General features: G+C 38.9%; 3 protein-coding genes across 5 annotated transcripts; 1 reads left to right on the top strand and 2 right to left on the bottom strand.

Annotated features, from left to right (window-relative positions):
* Positions 1 to 430: 430 nt before the first annotated feature.
* On the bottom strand, positions 431 to 4,412 carry LOC109001700 (non-structural maintenance of chromosomes element 4 homolog A-like). 2 transcript variants are annotated; one of them, XM_018979095.2, is made up of 7 exons: positions 4,151 to 4,412; positions 3,984 to 4,064; positions 3,477 to 3,726; positions 3,261 to 3,351; positions 2,575 to 2,791; positions 2,399 to 2,490; positions 431 to 945 (listed from the first exon to the last, which is right to left on the bottom strand). In XM_018979095.2, exons 1-7 carry the CDS (start codon positions 4,341 to 4,343, stop codon positions 691 to 693), a joined length of 1,179 nt encoding a protein of 392 aa, XP_018834640.1. In that variant the 5' UTR covers positions 4,344 to 4,412; the 3' UTR covers positions 431 to 690. The 2 variants fall into 2 exon arrangements, with proteins under 2 accessions (XP_018834640.1, XP_018834641.1); XM_018979096.2 differs by having other exon boundaries at positions 2,590 to 2,791.
* A 3,298-nt stretch (positions 4,413 to 7,710) lies between these two features.
* LOC109001698 lies at positions 7,711 to 12,056 on the top strand. Its single transcript, XM_018979093.2, has 3 exons — positions 7,711 to 8,265; positions 8,373 to 9,093; positions 10,632 to 12,056. Exons 1-3 carry the CDS (start codon positions 7,943 to 7,945, stop codon positions 11,601 to 11,603), a joined length of 2,016 nt encoding a protein of 671 aa, XP_018834638.2. The 5' UTR covers positions 7,711 to 7,942; the 3' UTR covers positions 11,604 to 12,056.
* Positions 12,057 to 12,290: 234 nt separating this feature from the next.
* On the bottom strand, positions 12,291 to 13,486 carry LOC109001701. Of its 2 annotated transcripts, none has more exons than XM_018979097.2 (3): positions 13,026 to 13,451; positions 12,762 to 12,909; positions 12,291 to 12,652 (listed from the first exon to the last, which is right to left on the bottom strand). In XM_018979097.2, the coding sequence occupies exons 1-3, from the start codon at positions 13,401 to 13,403 to the stop codon at positions 12,426 to 12,428; spliced, it is 753 nt and encodes a 250-aa protein (XP_018834642.1). In that variant the 5' UTR covers positions 13,404 to 13,451; the 3' UTR covers positions 12,291 to 12,425. The 2 variants fall into 2 exon arrangements, with proteins under 2 accessions (XP_018834642.1, XP_035541330.1); XM_035685437.1 differs by having other exon boundaries at positions 12,537 to 12,652; positions 12,758 to 12,909; positions 13,026 to 13,486.
* Positions 13,487 to 14,733: the final 1,247 nt, after the last annotated feature.

The following is a 14,733-nucleotide window of genomic DNA, read 5'->3' as shown; positions in this document are numbered from 1 at the left end:
ATCCACCGAACTGACCACCAATATAAAATAAAAAAAAAAAAAAAAAAATTGACGTGTTAGCTTTTTATTAGATAGTGCAAAGGGTCTGGTTTACAGATCCAAAATAAAAGGCTAAAAGCCTTTAAAATATGTATTTCAAATTAATAGAAATTAATCTTGTATGCCTTCCATTAGGATGGGACCATTAACATTATACCGTGTGATCCACTTGTCGTTCTAACGTTTTGTAATTCTGGGACTCCTTTTGACGTGTCGTTTCCAGTCCTATGCTTTGATGTGCAATAATTTTTTTATAAAATTATTTTCACGAATCGCCCGATTCTGCTATTGGTAAACAGTTCGTTGACTTTAAGCATCACTGATAAATTCTATGTTAATTACTGTTAAGCCTAAAGATCAGTACAGAAGCACGGTCCAAAAGGTGGGGAAGGGGGAGGAGTTTTCCATTGGTGGAACCCAAAAATAGTGGCAAAAGAATGGAGACGAAGAAAAAGGGTGCAAAAAAGTGGAAATCCACCTAGAAAAGTACACAGAATCTAACATCTAACTAAAAAAAGCCATTGAACCTAACTATGTACATATTAAGACGCAGCAAAAGTGCAGAGGCTTCTGGACAAAAGGATAGCAAAACCTGCATACTTGAGATGATAGCTACATTAAGCTTGACATGTTTCTAGGAAGCCTGGGCTTTCATGTCAGCTTACGCTTACACCCACGGATTGCATTGGCTCCCTTAGACATGCCATCTTCGTTGTCGGGAGATTCTTCTACAATGGATTCTTCCTGCACCACCAGGCCACGGTTCCTGCTCAGTTTCCTTATTGGCGTTGTGGGTAATGATGCTTGGGAATACTTTACTCCTGGCTCTGCTTCAGAGGCAGCTGAGTTTGAGCCATTCCTGTGTGGCATTAGCTCCTCGCCAACTGCAACGGCATCCATCATTAACTGTAATACAAGCAATCAAACAAAAGACGTCAAGCTAAAATATTAGATAAAGATGAACCGAACATAGAAATCAGAAATGCCATCAAGAGGGGCAGAGAGTTATTGACCAGACACCAAAGCTACACCATGAATCATCTAACAAAGAGAGCCTAAGACAAAAGTTCTAAGAGGACTTCAATAGAACAAATTTCTTTTAGCTTTGAAAGCAAATAAAGATCCACAGTACTTAAGATCCAAGAGCACTCCCAACCGATCACGTAAAACCTCAATTTCTGTATAATTTAAAGAAAATGGTCTAAAAGTTGCATCTAATGGCTTATCTATTTCATCTCTAATTTACAGTTGACTACAGTGTTACCGCTACATCTAGCGGTAACTGTTCACAAATGTAAATTATTTTTTAATCATTTCTCTCTCATTTATCAGTCTCCCACGCACTGATCTGCACGGTATTGCACCTCTAACGTTAATTTTCACATGAAATATACTTCCTTGTCTGCTACTCTCCTCAGCAACGCAACATTAATTTTAATATCAAATATATATATATATATATATATATTAGGATTGCTATAGGTTATACAAAAATATCAAATAAATATCAAATCCATCTAATTCGGATTAAATTTATTATACAATCTTTTCTTTTTATTTTTTGAATTAATTTATATTTTGATTTAGCTTATAAATTTGGATTAATTTAAAATAGAACATAATTATATGACATTGTATATACGGAAATATTACAAATATAAAAAAATATGAGCATATCATTGATAGTTAGAAAAAATATTTGAAACGAATAAAAAAAGATTAAAAAGTATAATATTTAAATAATATAAAAAAAAATAGATAAGCTGATGTATGGTATATTTTAAAAATCAGTATGTAAAATAGAAAAAATAAATTTTGGTGATATATTTTAAAAGATAAGATAAATGATCCATTGTGAATTATATCATCTTTATACAAATTTTGACAGTTTGTTTAAGCAAAACAACCAATGACATTTTAACAGTTCAAAAGCAAATCTTCCTAATATGTTATTAGCAATCAAGATAAAAGAGCATTACTTTTGATGCATGAAATTTCTAATTGTCCCAAAAGTTTATACAAATAGAAAAATATAGATTTTATTATTTAATATTATATCTTAACTCTCCTATATATGAGTCTGATTTTTCCTCAATAAATAGATCTAATATGTAGAATATTTAATTAATAAGGTGAAATGTATATAGAGTTAAAATTCAAACTCAACACTATAAAAAATCACCACTTATTTCAAAAATTTAAATGACATAAATCTTATTATCTGATATTATATCCTAACATGATGGCACTGTTACCACTTAACAGATGTTATGGGACTTGAGAATCCAGGCTTCGAATTTGAAACTCATACACATGACCCAAAAAAAACACCATTCATCAAAGCCGGAAACTCTCATACCTTCCAATCCTTAAAATCAAATCTGAACACAAAATGACCGTAGGCAACCTCCCCAGACATAACAGAGTTTGCTGCAGGAGCATTCCTTGGAGCTGAGAAAGGGGAAGCAACAGCAAATAAGCCACAGGAACAGATGGCATTTAGAACACGAATTGATGTTGATTCAATGTACTAACAAACAATATGAGAACCATTTTCGTTCACAGTTATTTCAGCTCGCCCATCTTTGACTAAGAATGACAGAGAAAATAAATTTTCTACTGTCTGTGCAAAGGACTTCATATTCAATATCAAACTCTCAAGTCTAACACGCTTCTTCTTCCTTAAAATCTCAAACATTGTTGACATATTCTTATCAGTATCTGTTTTTCCTTCTTCCCCATTGTCGTTAACCTGTCACAAGGAATAATAAATCTGGCTGAATGATCATTGTTGCTTGAGAAAGGTGGAAGAATCGATTTAATAATTCAGAGGAACGTTACGTGAAACTCGCCCTTGGAGCATGAACTTTGTGATTATAATAAAAAATCAGGCCACAGATACACAACAGAGACCGCATTTGAAAATAACTAACTGTACTTTAATACAAACATTCAGAGAGATTCATGAAAGCATTGGACAAGCAGGTTACAAGAAAGTGACTAGTTTGAAATTTTTCACGAAAAGAATTGCAATATTAATTTTGAATTTATAATCTTTTTCTCCATCCTAGAAAGAAAAGCACCTTTTAACAACGTTAACTCGAACATATTAACCTTAAAGTTACAAACAGCGTAAACCTTGAAATTTATTAACAAAACAGCACTTGATTTCCATTCTCCAGGCTCTCAAATTTTTCCAAGGAACAGAAAGCAATTCTCACCTCTTCAGGACGAGCAGTTTCAGCTGGCTTTGCACGCCTTCTATGAACCACGGTCTTCCGTTGCTTCAACTCAGTATTCATAGGTCCAATCCTTTAAAAATTATCGTATACAGATTGAAAATGAAACATTAAAGTTAACCCACATTTAGACGAGGACATATGCACATCGTTCTTCGTCCAAAATAAGAAAAAAACTCCCAAGTAAATAAAACTCACATGGTGGCACATCCATGAGCCTTACTAAAGATGGGTGCAACAGCAATACCAATATCTTTCCAAAGGAGCATAATCTTAGCACTCTCTTGGGTGGCAACAGCCCCAGATTGTCCATACTCCTTGAGCAAACAGTTAACAAACTCTGCAGGCGTAATACCCTCACTGGAATGCGATTTAACAGATGTCGCCAAAGTATTAGCAATGCCCAATAGTGCCTCCGCATCAGCAACTTGCTCCCTTGGCTTCTGAACTGAAACAAAAGTCATGGTAGGCACTCAAACATGTGAGCCCCGCTTTCTGTAACAAATTAAGTTTTTCCTTTTCTTTTTTTATAAAAAGGCATTTTTTGTTGCACAGAGGTTCGATTCCAAAAGCATGAAATTTCTTCTTCTTCTTCATATTCTTTTTCTTTTTCCTGTACCTTTTCTTTAGTTTTGTCATCAACCGATCATATTAACGCAACATATATTAGTTAAAAGAAAATATAAAATCTCCGATTCGGAATACCTAATTCATGCAACCTCTCCACTTCACCAATGATGGTGCTGAACTTATCCGAGTCCCCCCTCGTTAAATCCTCTCTCTCATCTTCAAGAACCAATAACCAGAATTAGAAATAAACGAAGAAATAAAAACCATGTATTTAATAAAATGCAAATAATACTTATAGGTACCATTAATCAGATTCATGACTGCCAGGTACCTAGACCGGAGCACCCGCCGATCCAACTGGCTCGACCGGGTAGATTCATCGTGGTCACCCGCCGCCGAGCTGTCTCCTCCGTCTCCGTCGCATCTAACCTGCTCGCGCTTAACTGCCGAGAATGCACCCTCGGTGCCAATGCCTCTGCTTCTAGTCTTCGGCATATAGTTAATCCCAGTATTCTCAAATGTAAAATGCTCCCGAATTGGACAAACCTCAGAAAAGTGGAGAAATAGCGGGAAAGGGGAATTCAGAATCCGTTGGATTCGAATCGAGACTATAAATAAAGAGGGCTTTTGTTATTTTGTTTTTTGTGGGTTCCCGCTCTTCTGAAAATTTGCAAATATTTTTTAAATTTGGGCTGTGGGCTTTGATTGAAAATATTTGGTGGGCCTAATTGGGCTGTGCTGGATGCCATTCTATTGGCCTTTGATCTTTTGTTATGTACTATGGTAGTACAAAAATACAAGAAACCTTAAATACCTAAGAAATGTCATCAATAAGTATGTTAACGTAAAGGTGTACGACACGCATCTATCAAAAGTAGACTAAGATATTGAAACGTTTGACGTTCTTTTTTGTGCAAATAAAAAGTCAAAAGCAGAAGAGCAACAAACTGATTAAAGAAAAGTTGTGCGTTATTAATTTCTAAAAATATATATGTTTTATTTTTACAAATTAAAGTCATTCGAATTATCTTTCAAAAAAAAAAAAACATTCGAATTAGGGACAAGATTTATATAATCCTAAATTTTGCAAGTTTTATGCATTCTTTTTAAAATAAGTAAATAAATATGATATTTACATTACCGGTAGGTAGGGGTGAAAACCGACTGTATCAGCGCGGTTTTGGGGTAAAACCGACGCCGACAGATAGTTTATTTTTGGGGGAGGAAACCGGCTGAAACCGATCGATGGGGAGAAAAACACCGGCCGTCTCGACACCGGCAATTCTCTGGCTGTTCACGGTCGGTTCATCGGCGAGTTTCGTCTGAGAGAGTAGAGAGAGAGAGTGTGTCGCAGAGGAGAGAGAGAGAGAGAGGATGAAAAATGCGATGCGTCACTGGGAAGAAAACCCCCGAGGAAGAAGACGACCTAATTTCAAAACGACGCCGTTTGGTCTAAACCAAACGGCGTCGTTCTACTTAATTTTTTTTTAATACGTTATGAATAAAACGACGTCGTTTGGTTTAATACCTAATGGCGTCGTTTCAGTTATGTTAAAACACAACTACAGACTTAAAACGACGTCGTTCCACTTAAACTTAAGTGGAACGGCGTCGTTTTGAATACAGAATATATAAAAAAAAATAACATTTCTTTAATCGGCCAGTTCAGCAGTTTGAACCAGGTTTGAACCGACGCCGAACCGGCCGATATCGGTTTATACTATTTTCTGCCGCACGCCGACCGATTCTTCACCGGTTTCGGCCGGTTCCAAGCTCCGGCGGCCGGTCTGAGTCGATCTAGGTCGGTTTATCGATTTTTTGTACAGCCCTACCGGTAGGTTGCGGCCACCTCTCTCTCTCATTCAACTCTCAGCTACCTCCCTTTCCCTCTCAAGCCCTCTCTTTTCTGCTCTTCTCCTACCAGTGCTAGTGGCCATGGCCCACAACCACCATACTCGACCTCGACTTCTCTCTCATTTATCTTCTTTTCTTTATTTTCTTTTTATTCTCCTCCTTTGATCCGATAGAGATGAGAGAATTTCTCTTTCTGAATTGTAATTTTGTTGTTGTGAATAACGGCTGGCAACTACAATCGTGGGTGACATTAGAGTCCATGATAGGTCTTCGAGTTTGACGGTCCACGGTTGAGACCATGGCAACCATGGGCCATACAACTCTACCCCCAGATGTCTGAAGATATGTATTACCCACGATTGCAGTTGTGGCCTGTGGGTTTGTTGTTCAATTTGTTGATTTTTTTCTTATATGTAAGACCAAGTTTGTTTGGTTGTAAGTTTAATTTTTTAATTTTTGTTTGAATTTGTAAGATTTTGTGATGTTCTGTGCAATTTTGTTGGATTTATAAGTTTGTTTGGAATTTCTAATCTATAAGATGGGGGTGGCAAATGAATTGGGGGGCCAATCCACCTGCAGGCATTCGGACAAGGGCACTTGCCCAAGGGAGGAGGGGGGATGTCGGGGTTTGGGAGCCCAACCTATCCCCAAACCATGCAAGGGCAGGGGGCGGGACGACTGCATCTAATTCACAAGAAAAATCTCATATTTTTTCAAAATAAATATGTCGGATTTGTACATTTTATAATTGTATGTAATATTATTTTTAAATTAACTATCTCAAACAAATAATGTAATTAGAAATCTAGATTCAGACAAATGTTATTAAATATTTAAATACAACGAGATTTATAATCATGCCTATCATGCATATAATTGTAAAATTATTTAAATTAGATAATTATAGACAATTTCAATCCTTATCTCTTCAAAGTTCTACCCCTTTTATATCATCAAAATATTACCCTTTTTGAATTACAACTTATTTGAGAAACAATTTATTATTTATTCAAAGATTTGATAATTGAATCCAAATTATTCACTGGGAATAAAGATAGAATATTTATGGGAAGTAAACCTTAAAAAAATGTTATTAAATGAATGGATTGTTCCACTTTGGCCCATTCCAAAACTTGGATCACTCCAAAAATAGCCACTTCCAAATCAAAGTAAAAAAGGAAAAAAAAGAAAAGAAAAAGAAGTTTAGAATTGTACGGATTTACAACAATCAACATATAAACAGGAGGGAGGAAACGGCTTCTCAGATTACTGTTGTTTTTATTACACTAATGATATCGCCAACACCACCTCGGTATCATCCAACTCCAACTCATTATAATATTCTCGTTTTCCAATATAATTTGAAACATCCTAATACTATTTATTCTAAAAACTTAAGATAGAGGGCAGATTAATTAAGTAGGAAAGTCCATGTATTTTCCTTTTGCCACCAACCAGACGGCACCACTTTCTTTAATTTTATAGATATAAAAAATAAAAATTCTATCATCATAAAAAAATTATATAAAAATAAATTTATAAATTAATATAAATTTATACGATATATTAAATCTATATTATAATAAAAATATTTTTATAATTTAACATATTACATCAAGTTACTTATGTCAATTTTTAAATTTAATTTTGTGAATATTTCTAAAAATATATTTCTTTGAGGAAGCAAACGAGTAATACTATATTTGTTTTTGATTTTATTGTTTTTAATTATTCATGAGATATTTTAAATTATTTGATAAATCAATCGTTTAAATAAAAAAAATCACTTAAAATATAAACCATAAAATTCAAAATCAATAGCAAAACTCTTAACTTGGCTGTGACGGCCGTCGTGGTTAATCACCCACGATTTGAAGAAATAAACACGTGTGTCTTGCTGCGTCCTACATCAACCCATGATATCTGGAGACGATTATTGACCTGTCCGTGGTCTGTGTTGCTATGATGCTCACAGTCATGGGGGGGTACATATATGTAATTTTACGTGTGCGTACGAGAAATCAAAAAACCCCATCTTCGGCAAGGTCGTGCGAGCTCTCCGATCATCAAGCCCAAAATACTTTTGCTGCAGAACGCACCTAAAAAAAAATTAAAAGAAAAAAAAAAAAAACATACTCACACACACAACAAATCCCCCCAACCGCGAAGAAACTACAATCTGAAAGCAAAACCACACACCTATACAAACGCAAAAACCCTAACGATGAAATGAGAGGACCATGGCTAGGCAACACGAAGCCACCGCGCTACCATGGGGCACGTTAGAGGAGCTCCTGCTTGCTTCCGCCGTCAATCGCCACGGCACCGCCAGCTGGGACTCCATCGCCATCGAGCTTCAGAACCGGAGCTCCTCCCTCCCTTCCCTTCTTCCTCTCACTCTCACTCCTCAGTACTGTAGAGACAAGTTCTATGACCTCAAGCGGCGCTTCTTGCCCCAACAAGACGACGAATCGGCCAGCCTTGTCCCCATGGTAGACGAGCTCCGCAGGATTCGGGTGGAGGAGCTTCGACGCGAGGTCCAGCGCCGAGACGACTCGATCGTGTAAATGTTTTCGGATTTCGTGCGAGATCTGAGCGCCAAAGATCGTGTTTTCTTCGTGGTTTAAGATCTGAGAGTTTTGTTCCTTTCGTTGTTTGTTTTGGATACAGGTCGTTGGAGTTGAAGGTAAAGAGTTTGGAGGAGGAGAGAGAGCGGAGCTTGAAGGAGGACTCTGAGGCGTTGGATCTGAAGAAAGATATCGAAGGCGACGGCCGAGAAGCAACGCCGTTACCGGATAACCTCACCGGAAAATCGGTATGCGGAGACGTCTCCAACGATAAAGAAAATCGATCCTTCAACGGGTCCAATTCGACGAGTCAAGGAGGCGAGGGTCAAGGGCGGCGAAACGGCGTCGTTGGCGAGCAAGAAAGACCCGAACCAGAAAGAAATGATCCGGATCCGGGTCCGGGTCGGTCAGAATATTGCCCGGGAAAGAACTATTCATTTGATAACGGGGAAGTGGATGACACAGATGACGCGGGGGGCGAGGAGGATCAGGAGATAGGAGTTAAGGCGGTTCGGGGGGCGGGTGGACTCGGAGAGTCGAACGAGGGGCTGGAATCGGTGGGTGAGTCGAAGAAGGAAAAGGAAGCGGCGTCGAAGCAGAGCAGTGACGTGCAGAGCTCGGCCAGCTTGTCGGGGAAGAAACGTCGTCGTAAGGGTGGAGGAGGAATTAGTAGCGGGGAGGAGCCCGAAGCTGAGGGACACGAGGAGGTTTCTCCCGCCAGGGGACGAGTCTCGGCCGTCAAATCTGAGCCGTTGGCAAAGCTCATCGGGATGATCCGGTCCCATCGGCTCGGCTCGGCGTTCGAGCGGCGGCTTCGGAGCCAGGTATCCTCCGCTCTAATGAATATTCTTTATTAAAGAAATAATATAAAAAGCAAAAAAGACTCCTGGGAAAAAAATGTAGAAAAAAGAAGTAAAAACTGAGAAAGAAAGTGGAGTAGAATTTCAACGGACGTGATGCGTCTATGCAACGTCTTTTGTGGGTGCGGACCAATGGATGAGTGCCAAATGGCGACAAAGGGATATGAGGGGGAGTGTTTGGGTACAATGGTGTCGAGATAAATGGGTGTGGGTGCATGTTCTATGTGAGGTGAGGTTGGGTGAGTGGGTCCGTCCGGCTAAGGTTTCGAAACTACGCCGTATTAATTGAATTCATAAATAAATGAAATGAAAAATCCAGGAAGGAAGCTGATATTTAGTACACACGCGCCCAAATTGAAGGGGCTGAAGGCACTGTCACCTTCACCACGCTTAAAATGAGACTTTCCACCAGGATTGATTTCGACCACGACCTGTTCTGTCCTTAAAAGCCCTAAACGGCGGTCACGTATTAAAGAGATCCCTGGCTATATTTTAAAGAAAAGATTTTTTCCATTTTATAGGCTTAGGAAGAACGCAGTTGTTTTCAGGTTGCTCCGATGTTCTTTAGTTTAAAAAAAGATAAATAAGTCAGCAGTAAGTTAATATTCTATTTTCCCAATGGCCTATAACCTGACTGTGGGTCAAGAGACCCTGAACTGGGCCGGGCCTCCAGTCTCTGTAGTACCCTCGACCGTATTAATTGTGGGTCGTCCATAGAGATCCACAACGGTAAGCCCGACCATAAGTCTCAAGTTGGTCTTTTGTTGTTGAACCAAGCCAACTTTTTTAATCGGGGTGACTGCACTTGTGTGGCTGTCCAAGATGTGACGTCACCTCAGTCTGTCCAAACGGGCTTGGCCTATGGCCGTCACGTACTCTCTTGCACAAGTGGGCATCTCTGGTTCGGCATAATTTATTGTACGGAATCAGACGACCGTTTTGTTACCCTCTTTAAAAGTTGTAGCATTTCAATTAAATCATTTTCCTTTAGAGTCCCTCTTCGGAACAGCCCAACTGATTATACCCTCGACCGTATTAATTGTGGGTCGTCCATAGAGATCCACAACGGTAAGCCCGACCATAAGTCTCAAGTTGGTCTTTCGTTGTTGGTCCAAGCCAACTTTTTTAATTAGGGTGACTGCACTTATGTGGCTGTCCAAGATGTGACGTCACCTCAGTCTGTCCAAACGGGCTTGGCCTATGGCCGTCACGTACTCTCTTGCTCAAGTGGGCATCTCTGGTTCGGCATAATTTATTGTACGGAATCAGACGACCGTTTTGTTACCCTCTTTAAAAGTTGTAGCATTTCAATTAAATCATTTTCCTTTAAAAAGTAATGAAAGAATATTAAATAGTAATAAAAAAATAATAAAAGAATATTAAATAGTAGGAAATAGTAATAAAAAGTAAGGAAAAAAAAAAAAATTTGAGAACCTGATTCGAATCGGCTCTATTCATTCGATTTAATTGAAACTTTTATAATAAACTCTATAATCTTGCAGGAATCCGAACGGTACAAGAGCTTGATAAGACAACACATGGATCTGCAAATTGTTCAATCAAGGCTTGACAGAGGTGTCTATGCTGATTGTATCCACAAATTCTTTCGCGATCTCCTGCTCTTATTCAATAACGGTGTCATCTTCTTCCGTAGAAGTTCTCCCGAGCACGTAGCAGCCAGAGAGCTACGAGGTCTTGTACGGAAGGAACTGAACGATAAGATCCCGAAACCTCAAACAACACAAGTGAAACCCGAGCCCAAGAACGAATCCGATTCACTCTCTAAACCCAATAAGTCCTCTACCATGGTTGCATGTGGGAAACAAAGTTCTATGAAGGCACTGATTACCGAAGGTGCAAACAGAAAAATAGATAAAAGAGAAAGAGAACTTGAGGAAAAACCAAATGCTAGTCAGAAGAAGAATGACACTTCCTTTGTCAAGATAGAGGAGAAGGGTATAAGGAAGAAAAGGACTAAAGAAAGATTGGGCGGGAGAGGCTTGAGAACGAACAACAAAGGGGGTGGTGACATAAAGCATGAATATGGTGGAAATGAGCTCAGTTCTCACGACGCTTTGGAAGTTAAGATGGAGAAGAAGGAAAACACGGTAAAGAAGAAACAAGGTGCGGCAAGTTTCTTGAAAAGAATGAAGCAGAACTCACCCGGCGAAGTGCTAGCGGATGCAGATGATTCAGATGAAGATAGCAAAGATGATAGAAGTGAGGAGAAGAAGAAGACAAGGGGTAGAAGAAGGGAAGTGATCAAGATAGAAGAGAGAGTTACGAGGAGTTATAACGGTGGTGGGAGAGGGGGAAAGGAGGAGAATTCTGGAAAGGTGAAAAGAGGGGTGGGGAGGCCGCCAAAGAGACTTGAGTCTGTATCTGCGGCTGCCACGGGAAAGAGGGGGAGAGAGAATGGGGAGTCCGTGGTGGTGGGAGGTGGAGGCAGGTCAAGGAAACGCTCAAGAAGGTGACTGATTGTTGTATAATGTATATTATAATCATATAGTGTCTTCCTTTTGTCAAATTTTTTTTTTTGTCCTTTTGTTTTTCTAAGCGTTCGGCCTTCTGATTTGTTACCAAATTCAGAGGGTTTACCTACCCGTAAAGAAGGAAAAGAATTCAGAGAGAGAGAGAGAGAGAGAGAGATTATGATAATGTATGTGGCGGCCACTGCATATACACGGCATGTTAGAGGTAGTTCGACGTTTCAATGTAGATGAAGTTATGATCTGGTTTCTAGATCAGTGGATCAAAATCAGGTAGGATATAGGATAATTTTTAAATAACTAGTATTGGTGGGCTACGAAGTTCTCCGATACTTTCCCCATCAAGGGAAAGTCCGGGTTATTTCTGTCCCATCTAGCCCAATATCCACTTTCTCTGTGAATAATTATATTGCCTTTTGCTCCTTAAAAGTTTTAACCAAATGGAAAGTTCTAAAATTTGAGTTCATTACATACATATTCCCTCGTTCCCTCTCCTCCGAAATCAGTCAGTTCTTACTACTATTGCAGTATTAATCGAAGCCCCATTTTCTAGTTTCTGGTGCCTAATGGTGATATTTCCCGAGTGAAAATGCTAACCTAGAGCCAGAGGAGTGGCTTGATTTTGATTTTGAACCTGATTTATGGAATGTTTGGACTTAAAAATTTCTTGAATTTTCTAAAAATAGGGTTGATTTGATAGTTAATGATTAATGTGACGTCAACAAGATGGGATGAAATTAAGATGAATACAGCATATAGATGAATCCTGTAAAAATGGTGGAGTGAATAACAACAAATGGCGTAGAATCAGTTGTATTCGAAAGCTACGAGGTGTTCTTTGGTTGCATTAAGGATCGGAAGCTTTACCCTTGATGGCTTATTGACGCAATAAGACCTCTGAGGGCAGAAAGTAATGTACGTAACTTGATCAGACTCGGTTTGAAGACTGTACAGATGCTGTCCAGCACCGTATCCCCCAAGAAGTTGGTACGACCTCTCTGATTGATCCATTGCAAGACAAATATCATCAGTGCCTGTGACAAAATCCAAGAAACCAGTTTCACTTCTGTACGAGAAAAAGTGTGACAGAACAGAAAGCAATGACATCATCGATCTATCAGTATGTAGAGCTCACTCACTCACATGCAGCTAATTCGATCTGGGTCTCGTAAATGAAATCCAGAGCTGCAGATATCTCTCGCTCAAACTCATGAAATGGTCCGCTCTCAAAATCCATCTTTCTCAGTTTACATAGTCCCTCTCCCAGCTCCATCATGGCTCCTCTATGGTTCTAATTCACCACAAACAATCAAAACTCGTAAACCAAATATTTGTTGTTCGTGGTGGAGGAGATTGAGAATTGCAATTGTCCAAAAATAAAGAAGAAGAAGAAAGTTGTGTACCAACCTGATTAAAGAGGTGATGAAATCCCACTGCACATTGCAGAATGCCGTGAATCAGAGTTCTTGTAGGCTCTTGGGCGTCGTTCCAGAGAGCTTCAAGAAAGTCGTGGCATTTATAGTATTCTCTGTCATTGAAGAGCGCGACCGCATCTTCAAATTCATAATCATCTCTGTCATCTTCATCCTCCACAGCAGAGAACCGATACGAAAAGCGGAAGGAATAGTTGGAAAAGTTTCTCTTGGGTTTGCAGGGTTTTGCAGAATGAGCTTTGGGGTATGGAGATGGTGAATAATAAAACGTGGTAGTATCGTTATGAGGAAAACAACGAGAGAATGAAGAAAGAGAAACAATACTGAGAGCAGTAAAGGATGGAAGCGCCATTGAAGATTAGTCTAATTAATGGTACAAAGTACATATTTTTGAAGTTGCTTATCCAAAAAAGGAATGTTTATGTGGTGGAGGCTCAAAGTTGGGATTTCCACGCGATTAGTCCGAGACTCGCTCTCACGTGCGAATACAGTCCCAGGTGCTAAAAGCAAATACAATTAATGGCGAAGCAACGCCTCAAACTGCCAGTCCCGACAGCTCCAGAAACGAGGAACGAGCACAAGAAGAAGAGGAGATTAATTTTGGCTCCTGGCGGCGGCGAAGATGGCCCGACTGCTTCCGGAGCTACCTGAATGGGTAGTTCAGGTGTAAAATTTATTGGGTTTTATAGCATATTAACTATTCTGGTAAAAAGACCGTCTCTTGTTTCTTGCCCACTCAATCATCTGTGAAAGAAAAAAAAAACAATAAAAACAAAAAAGGAAAATTTATTGGACAAGGTTACAGATTGGCTCTTTCAATTCAATATCAAAATGCTTGTTAACTGGTGTTGCTTGATCTTTTGCTATGAATTTGTATATCATAAAAGTTCTGATTATCTTACCCCTTTTAGATTCATCCCCTGTACAAATTTGTTTTTGTTACTTAGTGCACAGTTAGTGCTTGAGATTCAAGAAAGTCCCAGAAGAATTTTGGTGCTAGTAGAGATAGATCGTTACAGGTGTTTGGTGTTGAAGTAGCGTTTATTGATAAAAGTGACAATTTTCCCAATTCCCTTCCCATGAAACATGAAATTGATGAAGTAATCCTAGATTTTTGATCGAGTAGGTCCAATCATGATCATGATCATGCCCTGCCAAGAAAAGAGTTGCATGTGGTTCTAATTGAGAATATCTGCTCTTACTAATTCCAGTGATGGAAGGGACAGATTGGAAAATTTTACTGGATGCTGTTAGTTATGCCACTGGAAAAGAAGATGATCTTTTGCTGCATCTGACTATTTTAAAAATCAGTAAGTCATGTTGTGACGGGTTCTACCTAGTGGGTTCATAACACAGTATCACTTTCATTTGTAAGACGCATTTCACTTTTCTGTCAAAAATGGATTCTTGATTTCCCGTTGCAGTTATTTCATCTTTTATCTTGTCTAAAGTTGCCGCGGTTATTGAAAACCTGCCGATACGTGGTCAGCTCGTTCCAAGAACCATCTTGGAAATAAATTTTCTATAGAAGTGATGTCAATGATAATATCTTTTTGTCTGACTTTATTTTGAGAAGGCTACATAACCATATTGTAATTCCAAATCGTGTAAATATATATGAGGAAAAAAGGTTTAATCTTTCTTCTTCTTCTTCTCCCTTTTTTTTTTTTTTTTCAGGTCAT

The sequence above is a fragment of the Juglans regia genome, chromosome 14 (genome assembly GCF_001411555.2).
Source record: "Juglans regia cultivar Chandler chromosome 14, Walnut 2.0, whole genome shotgun sequence".
Taxonomy (NCBI): domain Eukaryota; kingdom Viridiplantae; phylum Streptophyta; class Magnoliopsida; order Fagales; family Juglandaceae; genus Juglans; species Juglans regia.
The sequence above is the reverse complement of the archived record's forward strand: the minus strand, read 5'-3'. Positions and strand labels throughout refer to the sequence as shown.

Excerpts from the sequence above, each read along its gene's own strand:
- LOC109001698 (XM_018979093.2), top strand. The coding sequence starts at position 7,943 with ATGGCTAGGCAACACGAAGCCACCGCGCTACCATGGGGCACGTTAGAG. Across the intron at positions 8,266-8,372 it reads CGCCGAGACGACTCGATCGT|GTCGTTGGAGTTGAAGGTAA; the intron begins GTAAATGTTTTC and ends TTTTGGATACAG. Across the intron at positions 9,094-10,631 it reads AGCGGCGGCTTCGGAGCCAG|GAATCCGAACGGTACAAGAG; the intron begins GTATCCTCCGCT and ends ATAATCTTGCAG.
- LOC109001700 (XM_018979095.2), bottom strand. The coding sequence starts at position 4,343 with ATGCCGAAGACTAGAAGCAGAGGCATTGGCACCGAGGGTGCATTCTCG. Across the intron at positions 4,065-4,150 it reads AGTCATGAATCTGATTAATG|ATGAGAGAGAGGATTTAACG; the intron begins GTACCTATAAGT and ends TGGTTCTTGAAG. Across the intron at positions 3,352-3,476 it reads GCTCATGGATGTGCCACCAT|GATTGGACCTATGAATACTG; the intron begins GTGAGTTTTATT and ends TAATTTTTAAAG.
- LOC109001701 (XM_018979097.2), bottom strand. The coding sequence starts at position 13,403 with ATGGCGCTTCCATCCTTTACTGCTCTCAGTATTGTTTCTCTTTCTTCA. Across the intron at positions 12,910-13,025 it reads TTCATCACCTCTTTAATCAG|AACCATAGAGGAGCCATGAT; the intron begins GTTGGTACACAA and ends GTGGTGAATTAG. Across the intron at positions 12,653-12,761 it reads CCAGATCGAATTAGCTGCAT|GCACTGATGATATTTGTCTT; the intron begins GTGAGTGAGTGA and ends ATTTTGTCACAG.